Below are 15,977 nucleotides of genomic sequence, written 5' to 3' on the forward strand. Positions count from 1 at the left end.
GCTGGGCAAGGAGGTGCATGAACAGGTTGAATAACAAAGGGGCGAGTATCGCCCCTTGTGGAACACCACACATGAAAGGCTGGCGTGCACATAAGCTCTCCCTAAGCGCCACCCTCTGTCCCTGACTGTGGAGAAATGAGACGAGTCACTACAAGGCCATCCCTTGGATCGCCAGCTTGGTGAGGCAGTGGGTCAACAGTTCATAGTCGACTGTGTCAAATGCTGCTGAAAGATCCAACAAAATCAGCAGCGCTGACCCGCCTCGATCCAGATGTCTGCATAGTTTGTCTGTGAGGGCGACCAGTACTGTCTCTGTCCTGTGTCCCAGACAGAAACTGGACAGGAATGAGTCCAGGATGGAAGAATCTTTTAGGAAAAGATCAGTTCGGATCAGGCATCTGATGAAGAGAGCTTGATTCTCGAAAGCTTATGCTACAATAAAATAAAATTGGTTAGTCTTAAAGGTGCTACTGGACTCTTTTTGATTTTGCTACTACAGACTAACACAGCTAACTCCTCTGGATTTAGGAAAATCTGCAATTGTTCTGCCATCGCTTGTTCAGTCACCTTCCCCAGAAACAGGAGGTTCGAGACTGGTTGGTAACTGGATGGACTGGTGGGATCCAAAGATTTTTTTTCAGGAGAGGCCTCACCACATCTTTCTTCTGCGCTGCAGGGAAACCCCTGGAGCTCAGTGATTGATTGATAATAGTCTCCAATTGGGCCTCCAACCTGTCTGCACTGGCCTTTACCAGCCACGAAGGGCAGGGGTCCAGGGAGCATGCGTTGGGCCTCACCTGCTGCAGGATCCTGTCAACTTCCTCCCGGGACACCAGACTGAAGTGATCTAAATAAGGGCCGGAAGATGGCCAAGGGGCCTCCGGTTCCCTTACTGTATCAACTGTGGCTGGCAGATCATGGTGGAGAGACAAAATTTTATCTGCAAAGAAGCTCCCCAAAGCCTCACAGTTAATAGCCGAATTTTTAATTTGGAGGTCTCCCTGAGAAAGGAGACCAAAGACCGAATCACTTGAAAAAATTTTGCCGGGCGTGAGCTTGCAGACGCTATGAAGGCAGCATAGAAATCCTTCTTTGCCACCTTCATGGCCACCTCATAGGCTTTTGTAAACGCTCTATAAGATGATCTTGTCTCTTCGCTCCGATTCCGCTGCCACACTTGCTCAAGCCATCTTGCTTCATCTGACGTAGCTCCTCCGTATACCAGGGAGCCAGTGTAGCGCAGGAACGGAGAGGGTGATGGGGAACAATTTCGTCGATGGCTTCAGAGAGACGGTCATACCAACCCCCTACCAGCTCATCCAACGAACCACCAGTAGGCATCAGATCCTGCAGAGCATCCTGGAAACCAATTGGATCCATTAGTCTCTGTGTGCGAGCATAAATTAGCTCGCTGCCTATGCAGGAGGGGGTTGGTGCTCCCAAACAAGCCTTCAGGACAAAATGGTCCGACTATGGCACTGCTTCAACGGCATCTAGGTCCACCTGTATCCCCATCCCAAAGATCAAATCTAGCATGTGGCCTGCTTGATGTGTGGGAACTGAAGCAATTTGGGAAAGTCCCAGTGCTTCTATGGATGACACCAGGTCTGAAGCCTGCACAGAGGCGGCATCATCAACATGGACACAAGTCATCCAGGACCAATAACCTGGAGTGCTCCAAGGCCCAGTCCACCACCACCTCCAGCAGGCTTGGCAGGGTAGCTACTGGCGCAATATTGCAATTCCTCAAGATCATGATTGGCATCTCTACTGGACATTTTAAAATGATCGCCTAAGGACAGGAGGAGAATATGGCAATGACAGGAGAAGAGATGGGAGAGGAGGTGGTGGCAATAAAAATAGTAGGGTGGGGGAAGGAGGTGGAGGAATAGCAGCAAAGAGGTGAAGAGAGGAAGTGAGGAACAGATAGGGAGGGAGGAATTTTCCCTCTGTTGAGACTGCTCAGGTCAACCCTTTGTATCCTTTCCTAGGTGAAAGAGAAGCATCGATTGTGGTTAGCCTTAGTGGCCATGCTCTAATACCCCTAAGAAGCCAACGTCGGGGGGGTTGGTGAGCATTGACTTTTGGGACTGACCCAGCAGCACTCTTTTAACTTCCAGGGATGGCTGAAAAGATGAAAACAGACCCACATTTGCAGCCATTCTTGGGAAAATTGATACCTCTGCAACATTTGGATTTTCTCATTAACAGAATTTAAAGAATCCTGCTGGGAATCTGTCATAGCATAATCCAGGCATTCTGCCTGTTTCATGACTTCTAGTAACTTATTTATATTTACATGACCCTCAGTCCCTGCACCCTCTCCCCCCTCCCCTCACTACCTTTACATCTCTGGTCAGTTCGTCATACCCTCTATGCATCTCACAAAGAGAGCTGTGGCTCTTGAAAGCTTATGCTACAATAAAGTTGGTTAGTCTTAAAGGTGCTACTGGACTCTTTACTATTTTGCTACTGCACACTAACATGGCTAATTCCTCTGGATCTTTGTTATAGCACAATATGTCAGTGTCTGTTTTATTTATTTTATGTCATTTACAGTCCACGTTTCTCACTGAGATTCAAGATGGATTATGTAGTGTGAAATTATTACAATCAATATCAAGGACATTTCCATACAGTGTCAAGGACATTGTCCACCCTCCAATAATTCTCTTGTAGAGATGTCAAAAGCCCAGACCTCTCCCCCCCCCACCGGAAAAACCTGGGGAGGCAGGGGGATGTTTTTTCTTGAGGACTCCTATGTTTTTGAAGGCAAAATTGAATTTTTTTTGAGATCATTAAAAAAAATCTATGAAGTCTCCCCTCCCTCCTTTGAATGGATGAAATGCTTCTTAAGGCATTTTTTTCTCACTAAAAGTGTATACTTTCCCCATTTTGCAGTGGAAAAAATGGGGACATTTGTGTATTTCTAGGCGAAAAGCTGGGGATGCAGTCCTCTGATAGTGCTGTGCTGTATAGACCACTGGATTGACTTTGTATAAGGAAGTTTCCTAGCTTCAATCCTATGCTCTTTTACATCACAGTAATCCCCATTAAACCCAGTAGAAATGTACTTTTGAGTTAGTATGTGTGTGTACCCGTGCTTCTCTACAGTATTTAACTGCTTTAAATCCAGTTACATTTATGGGTATGTAACATTTTTTGGTTTGCGGGGTTTTTTTTAGTTGGTTTTGTAGTATAATAGCATAGTACCTGAGCTTCACAAAGATGTTTGAATAAAGCGAAGCTGATGAAGTGAATTTTGAAATCTAACATTTATTGAAGAGATTTTTAAAAGGAAAAGATTGTAGTGCAATAAAGTGAAAAATATGTACAATCGTTTTTTTTTCTACTGAAGGACCTCTTTGTAGACCACATTGGTGGTTTTCCCCTCAGGTGCTAGGATCACCAGGTTGCTGGGTGAGCTCAGTCTGCAGCAGGCCATGTAGAACTGCCCATATGAGAAGCAGTCCTCCCTCAAGTCAATTCCTGCCACCTTCAATGTCTGCCCCTGGGACTTGTTGATGGTCATAGCAAAGCAGGCCTTGAGGGGGAACTGCAGTCTCTTAAACTCAAAGGGGTTCTCTGATGGTATGAGTGGTATGGGTAGTATGAACACTGACTCCCCCTGAGCACTGCCAGTGAACAGTGTGGCCTTGATGACGTTCCTGTGGAGAGCTTTCACTCGTAGTCTGGTGCCATTGCAGAATTTGGGTGAGTTGAGGTTCCAGAGTAGCATCACTGGAGCCCTCACTTTGAGGAGAAGCTTGTGAGTTGGGAAGCCAGGAGGGTTGAGCATGCTGAGGAACTCTACAAGATAGTGGACCATGTCATCCATTTACACCACTGAGTCCACAGATCTGTACTTCATTTCTGCCCCTTCAAGGAAGTTATGTTTCATTAATGATAGCAGCCTTGTCGTTCTTGAGGTCAGAATGACATGCTTGCACAGGCAGTCCATGGATTTCTCTGTGATAGTGGTGATATCAGGGTATATAGTGGCTGTTAGGTCTGCTAGGGTCGTCACTACTGTGCCCAGGTCTGCAGGGATGGTTACCTTTCCCTTGGACTCGGGATACTCTCCATCCCCTATTTTTAGTAGGAGTTGAGAGAATTCCCCAGCGGACACCACGCCTCTCAAGTGGACCCTCATATTCTTTCTCAGTGAGAGTTACCTGATGAGGGGACACAGATACAATGCCTTGACACACACAATAACCTCATCAACTCGCATTCTCCTTGGGACTACTGGCAGAGTCTGCCGGAAGTCTCCAGCCAACAACATGATGACTCCCCCCATCACTCTCTCATTGCCCCTGACATTTTTGAGGGTTATACTCTGTGACTCAAAACACCCGTTGTGCACTTGGGCATGTTGCTTTGTTTTGAGATGCTGAATAGGGGTGTTTCTGCATGGATGAGATTAAGAGGCAGTTTGAAGGTAGTGAAGGATCATATTCCATGCCTGAGTGAGCCTTGACCTTCCATGGAAGTGAGCACGTCTTCCATGTTTTGAGATGCTGAATAGGGGTGTTTCTGCATGGATGAGATTAAGAGGCAGTTTGAAGGTAGTGAAGGATCATATTCCATGCCTGAGTGAGCCTTGACCTTCCATGGAAGTGAGCACGTCTTCCAGGATTGCTTTGCTCATAGAGAGACCCTGCCGCTCTGTGCACCTCGGGGTGATCTTGCTGGTACTTGGCCACTGCTGCTCGGTGCACTACAGGAGTAAGATGTGGATATTTCTTTGCCACATCTCTAAGTTGCTTCCTTCTTTTAGCGTTGGTGTATCTTACAAGACGTCTGCCAGGAGGCTTCTTGGGGGCAATAAGAGGTGATGGCTGTGAGAGGTGTGAGGTGGAGTTGGACTGAAGGAGGGATGGTGTGGTGGGCACTTTGGCAGGTTCATGTGAGAGGTTTGCATCAAAATGGCCCTAGAAAGGTTATGCACCATCTCCCCATGAACATTTAAAAACTCAGTTGCCATACTGACTTTTATATAAAATCCCTATTCAGGAATCTTGTACCATCTTTCTTCAACTGTCTGCAGTTTTCTTGGCCTGATTTTTACCTCAGAACACAGAATTCCACAGCTGACCAATCAGAGAAAGGGGAGTGCAAGCAGGCAGCAGCCTGCCAGCCACACAGGAAAGCCAGGCCCCACAGGGAGATTGGTGGCCCTCTTGAACTTTAAGGGGAAGACTGGGAGGTGCATTTTACCTCAGGACACATTCAATGACTCCCAATAGCAACTGCATACTGTTTAAAATGTTGGGATGAGGACCAGTCAGGCTGCTTATGCAAATGACCTTGAAAGACTGGCCCAATCAGGGAAGAGTGGCCAAGCTGGCAGTTGAGGGTGGGGTGGGCGGGGGGCGGGGAAGCAGGCAACAGCCTGCCAGCCACACAGGGAAGCTGTATCCCTATGGGAAAATACATTTTACCCCATTAGGGGGCGAATTTCTTAAAATCCTCCTTAGTTGGTGTTTACATCATGAAAAGAATGTTCTCTCCAAATTTCATGTTTCATGCAGAAAGTGTATGTGTGTATAAAATTAGACTGAACATAACACAAGCTCCTTGTCCACTGGGTTTCAAAAAACTTTTCGTAGAAATAAATAGCAAGTCTTACTTGAGTGTTAAAAAAATTCTCTGTTCCTCTCTGCTAGATCACACAGATGCAGGGGCGTAAGCTACTTTTTATAGCAGTGGATGCACTCTATTCCCCTTTATGGCTGAGGAAATAATGAGAGGGAGATTGAAATTAAAAGGGGGCGTAGTTTGCAGCATTAAAAGAAGAGGTACAAAAAAGAATCTGCTGAAAATGGAAAAAAATAGCTGCAAATAAAGGCACTGCACAGTAAATGTAAAGCACTCAACATAATGTAAACATTCTCACTACTGCAAGGTGGCAAATGCCTTTATATCGGTATTTCACTTATTCCCAGAGGTATAAATGGGCTTCAGAACAACAATAAAAAAATTCTGTTTGTCACTTCTGAATTTTGAAAGGTGTACATTTAATTTATTTAATGTAACCTCAAATGTAGGATGATTAGAGTTTCTTAGATTCCATGGCCATTTATGGAAGAGTAACCTTTGCTGAATTTTACTTTAAAAAATTCAAGAGTTTGAATTTTGGCATTTACTTTTATGTGAAATTTAATGTTGCTACCAAAAGATACTTCAGAGTGAGCCTTGGCACTGTCAGCAAGTCTTATTTCTTGGTGCCAACAACTCTGGCAGGGCAGAAAGATTTTTAGAATCTCAGGTGAAGGTCTCTTGAACGCCACTACTTTTACTGTCCTAGTGTTCAGATGAAAGTGCTTGATAGAGAATTCCGGTGAGATATTAAATGACTTGCTGTGCAGTGCAGAAAGCTTGAATGGATGGGACAGAGAAACTGGTTATTGAAATGTGGTGTTGGTTGCTGTATTTGGAGGTTTTGGAGGGTGGAGCTAGCATTTATCTACAGTATCTGATTCCTGATGTGTGCTGGTATGAACTTTATCAGGTGGTAAAACTGTCCCATGTTCCTCGTGAATATACTATTGCTTCTCCATCATAAATCATTAGCTATGCAATGTATCATTTTTAGTAAACTTCTAAACTGATTTAAAACCCACTTTCAGAACCCAACCTTCAGCCCTTTTAACTACTTACTTTATATATTTGTCTTCTTTATTGTCTTTGAGATTCTACCCTTTTATGGCTCTTGACCATAAGAAACTAATGCACTATGATATGTCCTGTAAAGGGACAGTAATGTTCCTCTGGGCTTAGATTGTAATAAAAGTATTGGTCCCCTGGTTTAGTTAGGGCTGGCTAGAAAATAATCTGACACTTTAGAAGTCCAAAGTTATAACTTTGGAGTAAGGTGGTATGGTAAAAGTTTTGTTTTCCAGCAGTCATGGGCATGGGGTTTGCTGGTTAATCTAATGTGATGGATGCTCAGACTTACTTCTCTGCCCTGCCCTTTACCTAGAAGAATCTGGAGCAACCATACTACAACCCATTGAGAACTCGATGGCAACCTCCTTCCCTGCCTAGTAGAATCCTCCCCCCCCCCCCGAAGCCAAATATCTATCCTACCCAAAGGCAGATGTGGGCTAGCTGCCTGGAATCCTACTACAGCTGGCTTTGAACAGTTCTAGGCTAGCTGAGGCTAGGGGTGTGCACTTTGGGTATCCGATTTGGAAAAATGCCTGAATTGGACCTGTTCCATAAAGATTCAGGGGTTCCTAATTGGAAACCTCAAATCAAAAGTTCCTGAAGCGATTCAGGTCACTTTGGGAAGCTTCAGGGCCTTTCCCGGCCTTCAACTGGCCTACGGGGGGAGTCTCCTGGCTGGTCGTCTTCTTACCTTCCTTCAGGTAAACTCGAAGTGGGAAAATTGAATTCCCCCCCCCCCCCGTGCACAACCCTAGCTGAGGGTGAAGGATGCACCGAAGGACAATGGCAGTGCATGAAATTGCCAGTTGCAACTTCTGTGATCTAGAGCAATACTTGCAGCCATCATGGTTCAGGAATAGCTGTAGCTGTAACCATCTAGAGCACACTTGCATTTCTCCATATGTGTTTATATAACTGCTCCTAAGTAATACTTAGTTAGAGGAATACAGTAAAAATGAAAAAGAATATTTCTCTGAAATAGTGTTCTGTAGTGACTCACCAATTTGGGATCCAAGATTTTAAAGAGCATTTTCAGTCTGTCTCTGAAATTGGCTACAAAATATGTTATTTTAATCAGTAATAGTAATAAATATTAACTCTCCCAGAAATGTAAATGGCAGATGTTAAGAATATTTTTCAAAGCACATGGTACAGGTCTGGAATATATCTTAAATTCCTGCCAGAAACAGATATCTTTTCCTGTGCTATAAGTATATGGATTTGAGGATGTGAGCCTCAATTTTCTAGGTTTCTAGACTTTTTTCTATTTCTAATACAATGAAAGAATTTATTTTTTAGACCAATGTGATGTTGGCCTCTTCTGCATGGTGAACTTTACATTGGGCTTTCTATATATTCAACGTTTGAGGATTGGATCTGCTTTATCCATCAGTTCTGGCCCTGTCCTGCTTCAGTTCTTTAAGTCTACACGTTGAGGGAGTTGAACTGAAGTGGTGTCTGTTTTTTATTTCTACACTAGAAAAATCCCCCAATTCTGCTGCAGTCTTTGAGGTATGGTCAGTTTCCTCAGTCCATAGGTTGAGAACTGATCAGTTTCCACAGTAGATAGCTGAGGAAACTTAGGAAGGATGGCTTATGATAACAAGGTTGCGACATTGCCAGTTAATTTTTTTTCAATTCAGAAAAAAAACTTGATTGGTTGCTGTTCAACCAATCAGGTACAGGGGAATAAAGGGGTGGGCAAAAGGCAGGACCGGGTTCCCCCAGCCATTCCATTGTTTCCTATGGGAAAAAATTCAAAGAGACTCCCACTGCAGAAACACACTAGGGCAAGGCTGCCATGGCCAAGACGCACTCCCAAATTCAAGCTGAGTGTGAAGCAAGGAGACGAACGTCACACCAGACAGTCACAGCCATTCCACCCAAACCTAACTGAAGGATAGGACGCTGTTGTAACTTAGCCCAACAGAAGCAAACTGAAGCAAGGGAATACCTTGTGTTTGTCTTGGGTACTGTTTGGTTCTGTTCTGTGGTGTTCCACCACCGGCTGAACCCAGAGCCTGGCTGCTGTGATGTGAATGACACTGGTTCGGTTTGGCTAAGTTGCAGCAGTGTCCCTTGCTTCAATTTGGATTGAGTGGAATATGTGTGATTCTCTGGTGTGGAAATGGCCCACCAGATAGCCCCTGGATTGAGTTACCCATAGAAAATCATGGTTGAAATTGACCGATTTCTGCTATATTACTAAACTGGAGAATCAATTTGGTGTTCAAGGGACACCAAATTTTTCCTCTGGTTCAGCATCTCCAGTGGATTTACTCAGGTTTTTGTGCGTGCACATTTCTAGTCAGGGCCTTATAGTCATGTTCAGATTTCTTCCTTTTATGACATGTAACTGAATGAGTTATTGACATTGTTCACTGAAAAAATAAGACTTTACATTTCCAGAGCTACTACACATCAGTTTGTCACTTTATTTTGCCTTATTCTTACCATGCGCTCTTCAGATGTTACATAGACTTGGTTACATGGACAGTATTTCATGTTGTGCTTGTTAAATGAAACATTATTTCTATTCAAGAGGCTTTGTAATTGAGGTGTGAAACAACCTACATATCTTACAGGATTTGCACTTGGTAGCCTTAGGCTTTTGGGGATGGAGTTTCTTTAATGTATGACTGTATATTTATGGGTAGGTGAGGTATGTTGGAAAAAGTTTTTAAAAATGTTGTGATTTGGAAGGAACACCTAGGAAGACACAGAAGCAAAGAGATGCCAAAATAATAAGACTTGGGGATGGCAGAGAAGTTAAATGTGACATGTTATTGAGATGTTGGGGGGAAAAAAGAATTGGCAACATGGACTCTTTTCCTACAAAAACAAGAATGATCCAGATAATAGTATGAGACACCTCAATCCCACTGTGTGAAGGGACTGCCCCGCAAAAGTGTTTCACGCAGTCCCCTAGATTGTTACTACAATGGGAGAATCAGTCCTGAATGTTAGCAGCTTGACTGTCAAGTTCTGGTAATAAGATCAAGTTAGTCTTAGGCATTGTTTTTTGATGGGAGTACGAAGCACAACTACATCAGACTGAAGAAATAAAGTTTTTTCAGTCGGTTAGCATTTTTTTAAATATGCAGAAAAAAGTTGGTCTCAGAGTGGCTGATTCCGCACACGTTGGATAATGCACTTCCAATCCTCTTTATAGATCATTTGGAATGGATTTTTTTGTGTGCGGAACATAAAATCCACCTCAAACGATTGATAAAGTGCATTGAAAGTGCATTATCCAACGTGTGCGGAATCAGCCCAAAATTGCTAAAGGGTGTTTCATCAGTTAAATGTAAAGTAATATTCTCTCTCCCCCCTTCTCTCTCCACCCCATCAAGAGTTGGAAAAATCTAGAAAAATGGCAGACATTGACAAGTAAGTATGTTCTCTTAATTTTTGGTAAATAACCATTGTATTTTTATAGTGCTGTAATTATTTATTTAGGAAATTTTAATGCTACTGCATAGTAGGAGTTGAATTATTCTTGGAACTGAGCCTTTAAAACAGGTTTTATGGTGGTTAAGACTTATGGCTAAGCAGGATTTATGGTGGACAGGATGTGGCTTCAGTGCCCACTGGGAAAAAATACATATATTTTTAATCAGCTCATAATAATAATGGATTCCACAGGAGGAAAAAATACTGGTCAGATCTAAGAGTGTGTGCTTCGGGAATCCGATTCGGGTAAAATATCTGAATCGAACCCGATCCAGAAAGCTTAGGGATTTCCGAATCAGGGCCAGCATGCTGGCCCCAATCCAGAATCCCGAAGCAAAGCTTCCTGAAGCATTCGTAATGCTTTGGGAAGCTTCGGGTTTAAACGCCCATTTCCCTGTGGCTGCGAGAAGCAGGGAAAGTGGCATATAAACCCCCTGAATCAGCTGCTCGTCGGGGGCATCCCCAAGGAGCGGCTGAGTGCCGGCGCTGCTGTCGGGGCCAGGACTCCTCGGCCCCGACACCGGCGGGCGAAGGAGGCAACGGGGATGCAGGCATAAGCCTGCACCCCCCCGCCTGGCGCTCCGTTTGCTCTCCATTCCCTGCTCCCGTCCATCGAGGCCCCCAGACAAATGCCTGCGAGCCACTGCTGCCGGGCGCTCGCTGACAGCCTCCGCGGACGGGGCCAGAGAGCGGAGACTTCCCTGGCCCCGTCTGTGGCGGATGTCAGCGGCGGTAGGAACGCAGGCAAATGCCTGCGAGCCCCTGTCAGGCGCTCGCTATCAGCCGCAGCGGATGGGACCAGAGACTTCCCCGGCCCCATCTGCAGTGGATGACAGTGGCGGTGGGAATGCAGGCAAATGCCTGTGAGCCCCCGCCGGGCGCTCGCTGTCAGCCGCCGCGGACGGGGCCAGAGAGTGGAGACTTCCCTGGCCCTGTCTGTGGCGGATGACAGTGGCGGGGGGAATGCAGGCAAATGCCTGCGAGTCCCCGCCAGGTGCTCCATTCACCCGCCACTGACGGGGCCGGGGAAATCCCCAGTCCTATCAGTGGCAGGTGAAAGGGGCAACGAGGAAGCAGGCATAAGCCTGCACCTCCCCTCCGGGCACGGGAGAAGCAGCCCAGCGCGCTGGCCCTCCCGGTGAGAGAGAGAGAGAGAGGAAATTTCCCCTCCCTCTCTCTCTCACTGGGAAGGTCTGTGCTGCCAGGCTGCTTCCCCTCCATGTCAGAGATTTGAAATTGACCATGGAGAAACAGCCCAGCATGCTGGCCCTCCTGGTGAAAAAGAGAGAGAGGAAATCTCCCCCCTCTCTCTCACCGGGAAGATCAAGTCACCGCCAGGCTTCTTCTGCCAGGTGTCAGAGGGAGCAGCCCTGCAGCACCCGCCCTTTAAACTATCAGCTGGCAGGCTGCAGGGGGGAAAACCCAGCCCCTGAATCACTTTGGAATGCTCCGAATCTTTATGTAGCATTCCAAAGCGATTCAGATACTCAAATCCGAAGCGGCTTGCCGCTTCGGGTTTGGGGTATTTCCAAATGTTTTTCCTGCTTTGGGTAAACCCGAAGCAGAAAATCCAAGTATTTTCGGTGTGCACACCCTAGTCATATCTAGATATGGAAAAGTGGAGGTGTCACATGCAAGCATGTTTTCCCTCTTGCATACAAATTGCAAACTAACGAACATTACATGCCCTTAAGTCCTGTCATAGTGAGTACAGGATGTGAGTCAGACTCTGGATCTAGTGAATGTTTGGGATATAGTTAAATGTATCTAAACCCAATAGTGTTATGTTTTAACCTGTCTCCTTTCTTTTGATCTTGGTTGGTGATGTAAAATTAGAAAGACTGTATTGTCTTACTTCTTCCTCCCAATGTCAGTTACTATGCTTTTGGTGCCGAAAGCAAGGTAATATGCATTTGGAAAAAAATGTAAGGGGAAAATTTATTTGAAGAAGATGCATCATCAATCAGTGGAAGCCAAGTAGAACCCAGATTGCAAATTCTATATGTATACTGTTCACTGGTTTTTTAATACATTAAGAAGATAAAAATCAAACTGTCAACTTGTAGAAGTCAGATTCCAGTATCATTTATCATTCTTGGAGTGTGTTCTAAGAACCTTTATTATGATCTTCTGCAGAAGCATTGGTGTTGTGGTTATAATATATATTTGTATCCTGCAGTTTTGATAAAGAATACAGATATATTGTTCCCTCTGATACAGAGGTTTGGCATGCTATCTGCTTCCTTCAGCTTTTAGTTGATTTTCGGTTATGGAATGTAATCAGTTCCTGTTAAGATCTCATTCGCTTGTTAACTAAGTGCAGCTTATTTTTTTTTTAAAAAGGCAGAAGTCTGTGCAAACACCAACTGCAGTTCACTGCATTTTATTTATTTTTAACGTTTCTCTACCACCTTTCCACTCCAGTAGGATCCTCAAGGCAGTAAACGTCAGAATATTAAAACATTTCAGTGGTAAAGCATTTGAGACATTAAAATAGCATGTAGAATAAAATATATTTTAAATGCTGCTTTAATGCCCCAAAAGCAGGACTTCCAAAGATTATGAGGATTGATGGGTAGATTCATAAATGAGTTGGTGATCCTTCTGGTATGCTGGTCTCAAGCTGTATATGTTTGAATCTGCACATATCCACAATTGAAAGCATAATACTGGAAGAAACTTATTTATACCCAACAATGTTACTTAGTGTTAACATGGATAGAACTATGAAAGCATTTGTCCTTAGCTGTGGTGGCTTTTTACAGGTTTAGGTGTTTATGCTATGAGAGCCCCAGGCTCAATATTTATAACAATATCACTGCAACAGGGAAAGTGCACCCAAGGGCAGCAGTTTCAAAATAGAGCAGCAGTTTCAAAAACTTGTATTTTTGGAGTGTTTTCCTAACTGTAAGGTTGTCAGATTGTATCTGATTTGGTAACTTTTTAAAGAAACTCAAATGCTGAAACCCTTTGAAAAAAATTAATTTTCTTTTTTGACTTGGATTTTAATAGCAAAGAACAGGCTGAACTTGACCAGCAAGATATGGAAGATGTTGAAGAAGTAGAAGAAGAAGAAACTGGAGAGGATGCTAACAGCAAGGGTAATGGCAAAAAAAACCCAAACCAGGCTGAACTTATTTAGTTGTTTTGTATCATTTATTCAAGAGATGCTTTTTCAATTTAATGTGAAACCGCTTGGCGGAATGTTCACTTTCATCTGCTCTTGCAAAGGCGTAACAACAATTGATTGCCATGTTAATACCTTTTGTTACCTGCCAAAATAACACACAGCAGTGCTCAGGCTCCTGATTTCTCCAGCATTCTTCATCAGGCTGGATGTGTATTTTTAAAAAGAGGGTTCTGATCTTAAGGCCTCCTGTCTATGTCCTGTTTAGAAGGCCCAGCAGACTAGAATAGATTAGAGGGGCTAGTAGTTTTCTAGAAAGAAGGAAAAGTGATACCCTCCAGTTGAAAATATAAAAACCAGCCATTGATCAAATGGGTTCTCTTCATCAGACAGAACATGTAGATAGCTTGAAAAGTTGAGAACAGAAGAAAAATGCAAAAACTGAGCATTCACTTGAATGATGTGCTAGGTGGAAGTCCACTTCAATGAAAGTCAAGTTAGGTTAATATCAAAGTGAAAGTTTATTATTACGGCACTGTGCCAGTATAAAATACATCGAAAGGTAAACAGGCTATAAACAATTAGGTAAAAATTATACAAAGAACTATATATAGATAAAAAGTAAGTACATGTATGTAGACTTGTTAAAAAACCAGAAAGAAATTTGCAAACAGACATCCTCAATTTGCAACCATGAGGGAACTTGATCTTTTTGAATAATGTAGCAAGCAGCACAAAATTTGGCTACATTAGCAGTAATAGACTGAGATTCATCAGACAGCAAATAATTAATACAGTTTGATTCTGACCAGCCTGACAATGCCTTTGTTAGAGGTACAATATATTTGGCACGTGCAATCTGGTACTAAGGGCACCTAAAGAACATGTGCTCTATGGCTTCCACTTCCCCTGTGTCACACTGGCAAAGTCTCTGCACAAAAGGGATCCCTTGTACTGACCCTCTAGCACTGCTGAAGGAAGAGCTGAGTACCTAGCTAATATAAAAGCTCTCCTGAGGTCATGGTCATTGATATGAGTTAGATAGGCAGGGGAAGCCAGGCGAAATCTAGTCTGCTCAGAAGCTACGAAGGCCAGGTATCTAGCCAAATCAGATTCTCTCTCTATATGTTAGTCTTTGTTTCAGTACAGCCTTGGCCTGATCCCAATTCATAGCCAAAATAGCTTGGGGGGAGGGGAAGGCCAAGAAGATGTAACTTATTATGGACTGCTCTCAGCCAGTTTGCTTGGAAACTGTCCAATAGGATCAAGTGGGCCAAACCATGAGAGTTAAAGTTAATGCTGAGCCAGTATCTGAGTGAGGCGAGAGTAATTCTGGCTTTCATCATTATTGAGCCTGTTTCCAAGCATCCTTTAATGGTCCTTTAGGTCCTTTAATGGTTACTAGCCACGATGATTAAAGAGATATCCCAAAACAGCAAACTTCTGGATATTATTATTTATTACATTTCTAACCCGCCCTTCCCACAAGCAGGCTCAGGGCGAGGTACCACAGTTATAAAATACAATACAAATATTAAACAACAGTTCATAAAAACAACAGTTCATACCATAAAATCCACAGATAATAACTGTCTCAGGACGGGGTCAATTCCAGGTTTCTGCTCATCAATGTACAGGGGGAGAGAAGCGAACAGATAGCATACTGCAACTCATACATGGGTCAGCTAATGAAGGGCACTACATAGCCCCGTGCTGTACCCATACGTCGGCCAGCCAGCCAGCGGACACTCTATAAACCCACACTTGGTGGGAGACAGGTGGGAGGCTTGGCTTAGTAAGGATCTCATGCTGGCCTCAACCATATGCCTGGTGGAACATCTCTGTCTTACAGGCTCGCCAAAATGATACAAGATCCTGATGGGTCCGGGTGTCCTCAGAAGAGAGTTCCACCAGGTTGGGGCCAGGACTGAAAAGGCCCTGGCCCTGGTCAAGGCCAACTGAGCCTCCCTGGGGCCAGGGACCACCAGCAGATGTTTTCCAGCAGATTGGAGCGTTCTCTGGGGTACATACGGGGAGAGGCGGTCCCTCAGGTATGCTGGTCCCAGTCCGTTTAGGGCTTTATAGGTCAAAACCAGCAACTTGAACCGAATCCAGAAGTCCACAGGGAGCTAATGGAGCTGCTGCAGAATTGGTATAATATGTGTCCTGTAAGGAACACCCGTCAAAACACATGCAGCAGCATTCTGGACCCGCTGTAGTCTCCAGATCATACCCAAGGGCAGCCCTGCGTAGAGTTACAGTAATCCAACCTGGAGGTGACCATTGCATGGATCACTGTTGTTAGGTCCTGGGATGAGAGATAGGAGGCTAGCTGCCTGGCCTGCTGAAGATGGAAAAAAGCAGCCCGGGCAACCGTTGCGATCTGGACCTCCATAGATAAGGAGGAATCCAAGATCACATCCAAACTCCTGACCGATGGTACGGGCACAAGTGGTGCCCTCCCAAAGGCTGGGAGATGGATCCCTGCCTCCGACAGTCTATGGCCCAAGTACAGGACCTTCGTCTTCGCGGGATTCAACTTCAGCCTGCTCTGTGCCACCCATCCAGACATGGCCTCCAAAGCTCTCAACAGGACATCAGGGGCAGAGTCAGTTCGATTGCTCATCAGCAGATACAATTGGCTGTCATCTGCATATTGATGACAACCCAGTCCAAACCTCCGCACCAGCTGGGCGAGGGGGCGCATATAAAGATTGAACAACAG

The 15,977-nt window shown here is 44.5% G+C and overlaps 1 protein-coding gene across 2 annotated transcripts in view; it reads left to right on the forward strand.

The window, feature by feature from the left end:
• The window catches only part of NAP1L1 (nucleosome assembly protein 1 like 1), a 43,416-nt gene that overhangs the window by 7,261 nt on the left and 20,178 nt on the right, over positions 1 to 15,977 (forward strand). For both annotated transcript variants that reach the window (XM_054988036.1, XM_054988037.1), the window contains exons 2-3: positions 10,026 to 10,062; positions 13,138 to 13,226. In XM_054988036.1, the coding sequence (XP_054844011.1) occupies positions 10,046 to 10,062; positions 13,138 to 13,226 (106 nt within the window). In that variant the 5' untranslated portion in view covers positions 10,026 to 10,045. The remainder of the gene's footprint in view (positions 1 to 10,025; positions 10,063 to 13,137; positions 13,227 to 15,977) is intronic.

Source organism: Eublepharis macularius, chromosome 9, assembly GCF_028583425.1.
Source record: "Eublepharis macularius isolate TG4126 chromosome 9, MPM_Emac_v1.0, whole genome shotgun sequence".
Classification (NCBI taxonomy): Eukaryota; Metazoa; Chordata; class Lepidosauria; order Squamata; family Eublepharidae; genus Eublepharis; species Eublepharis macularius.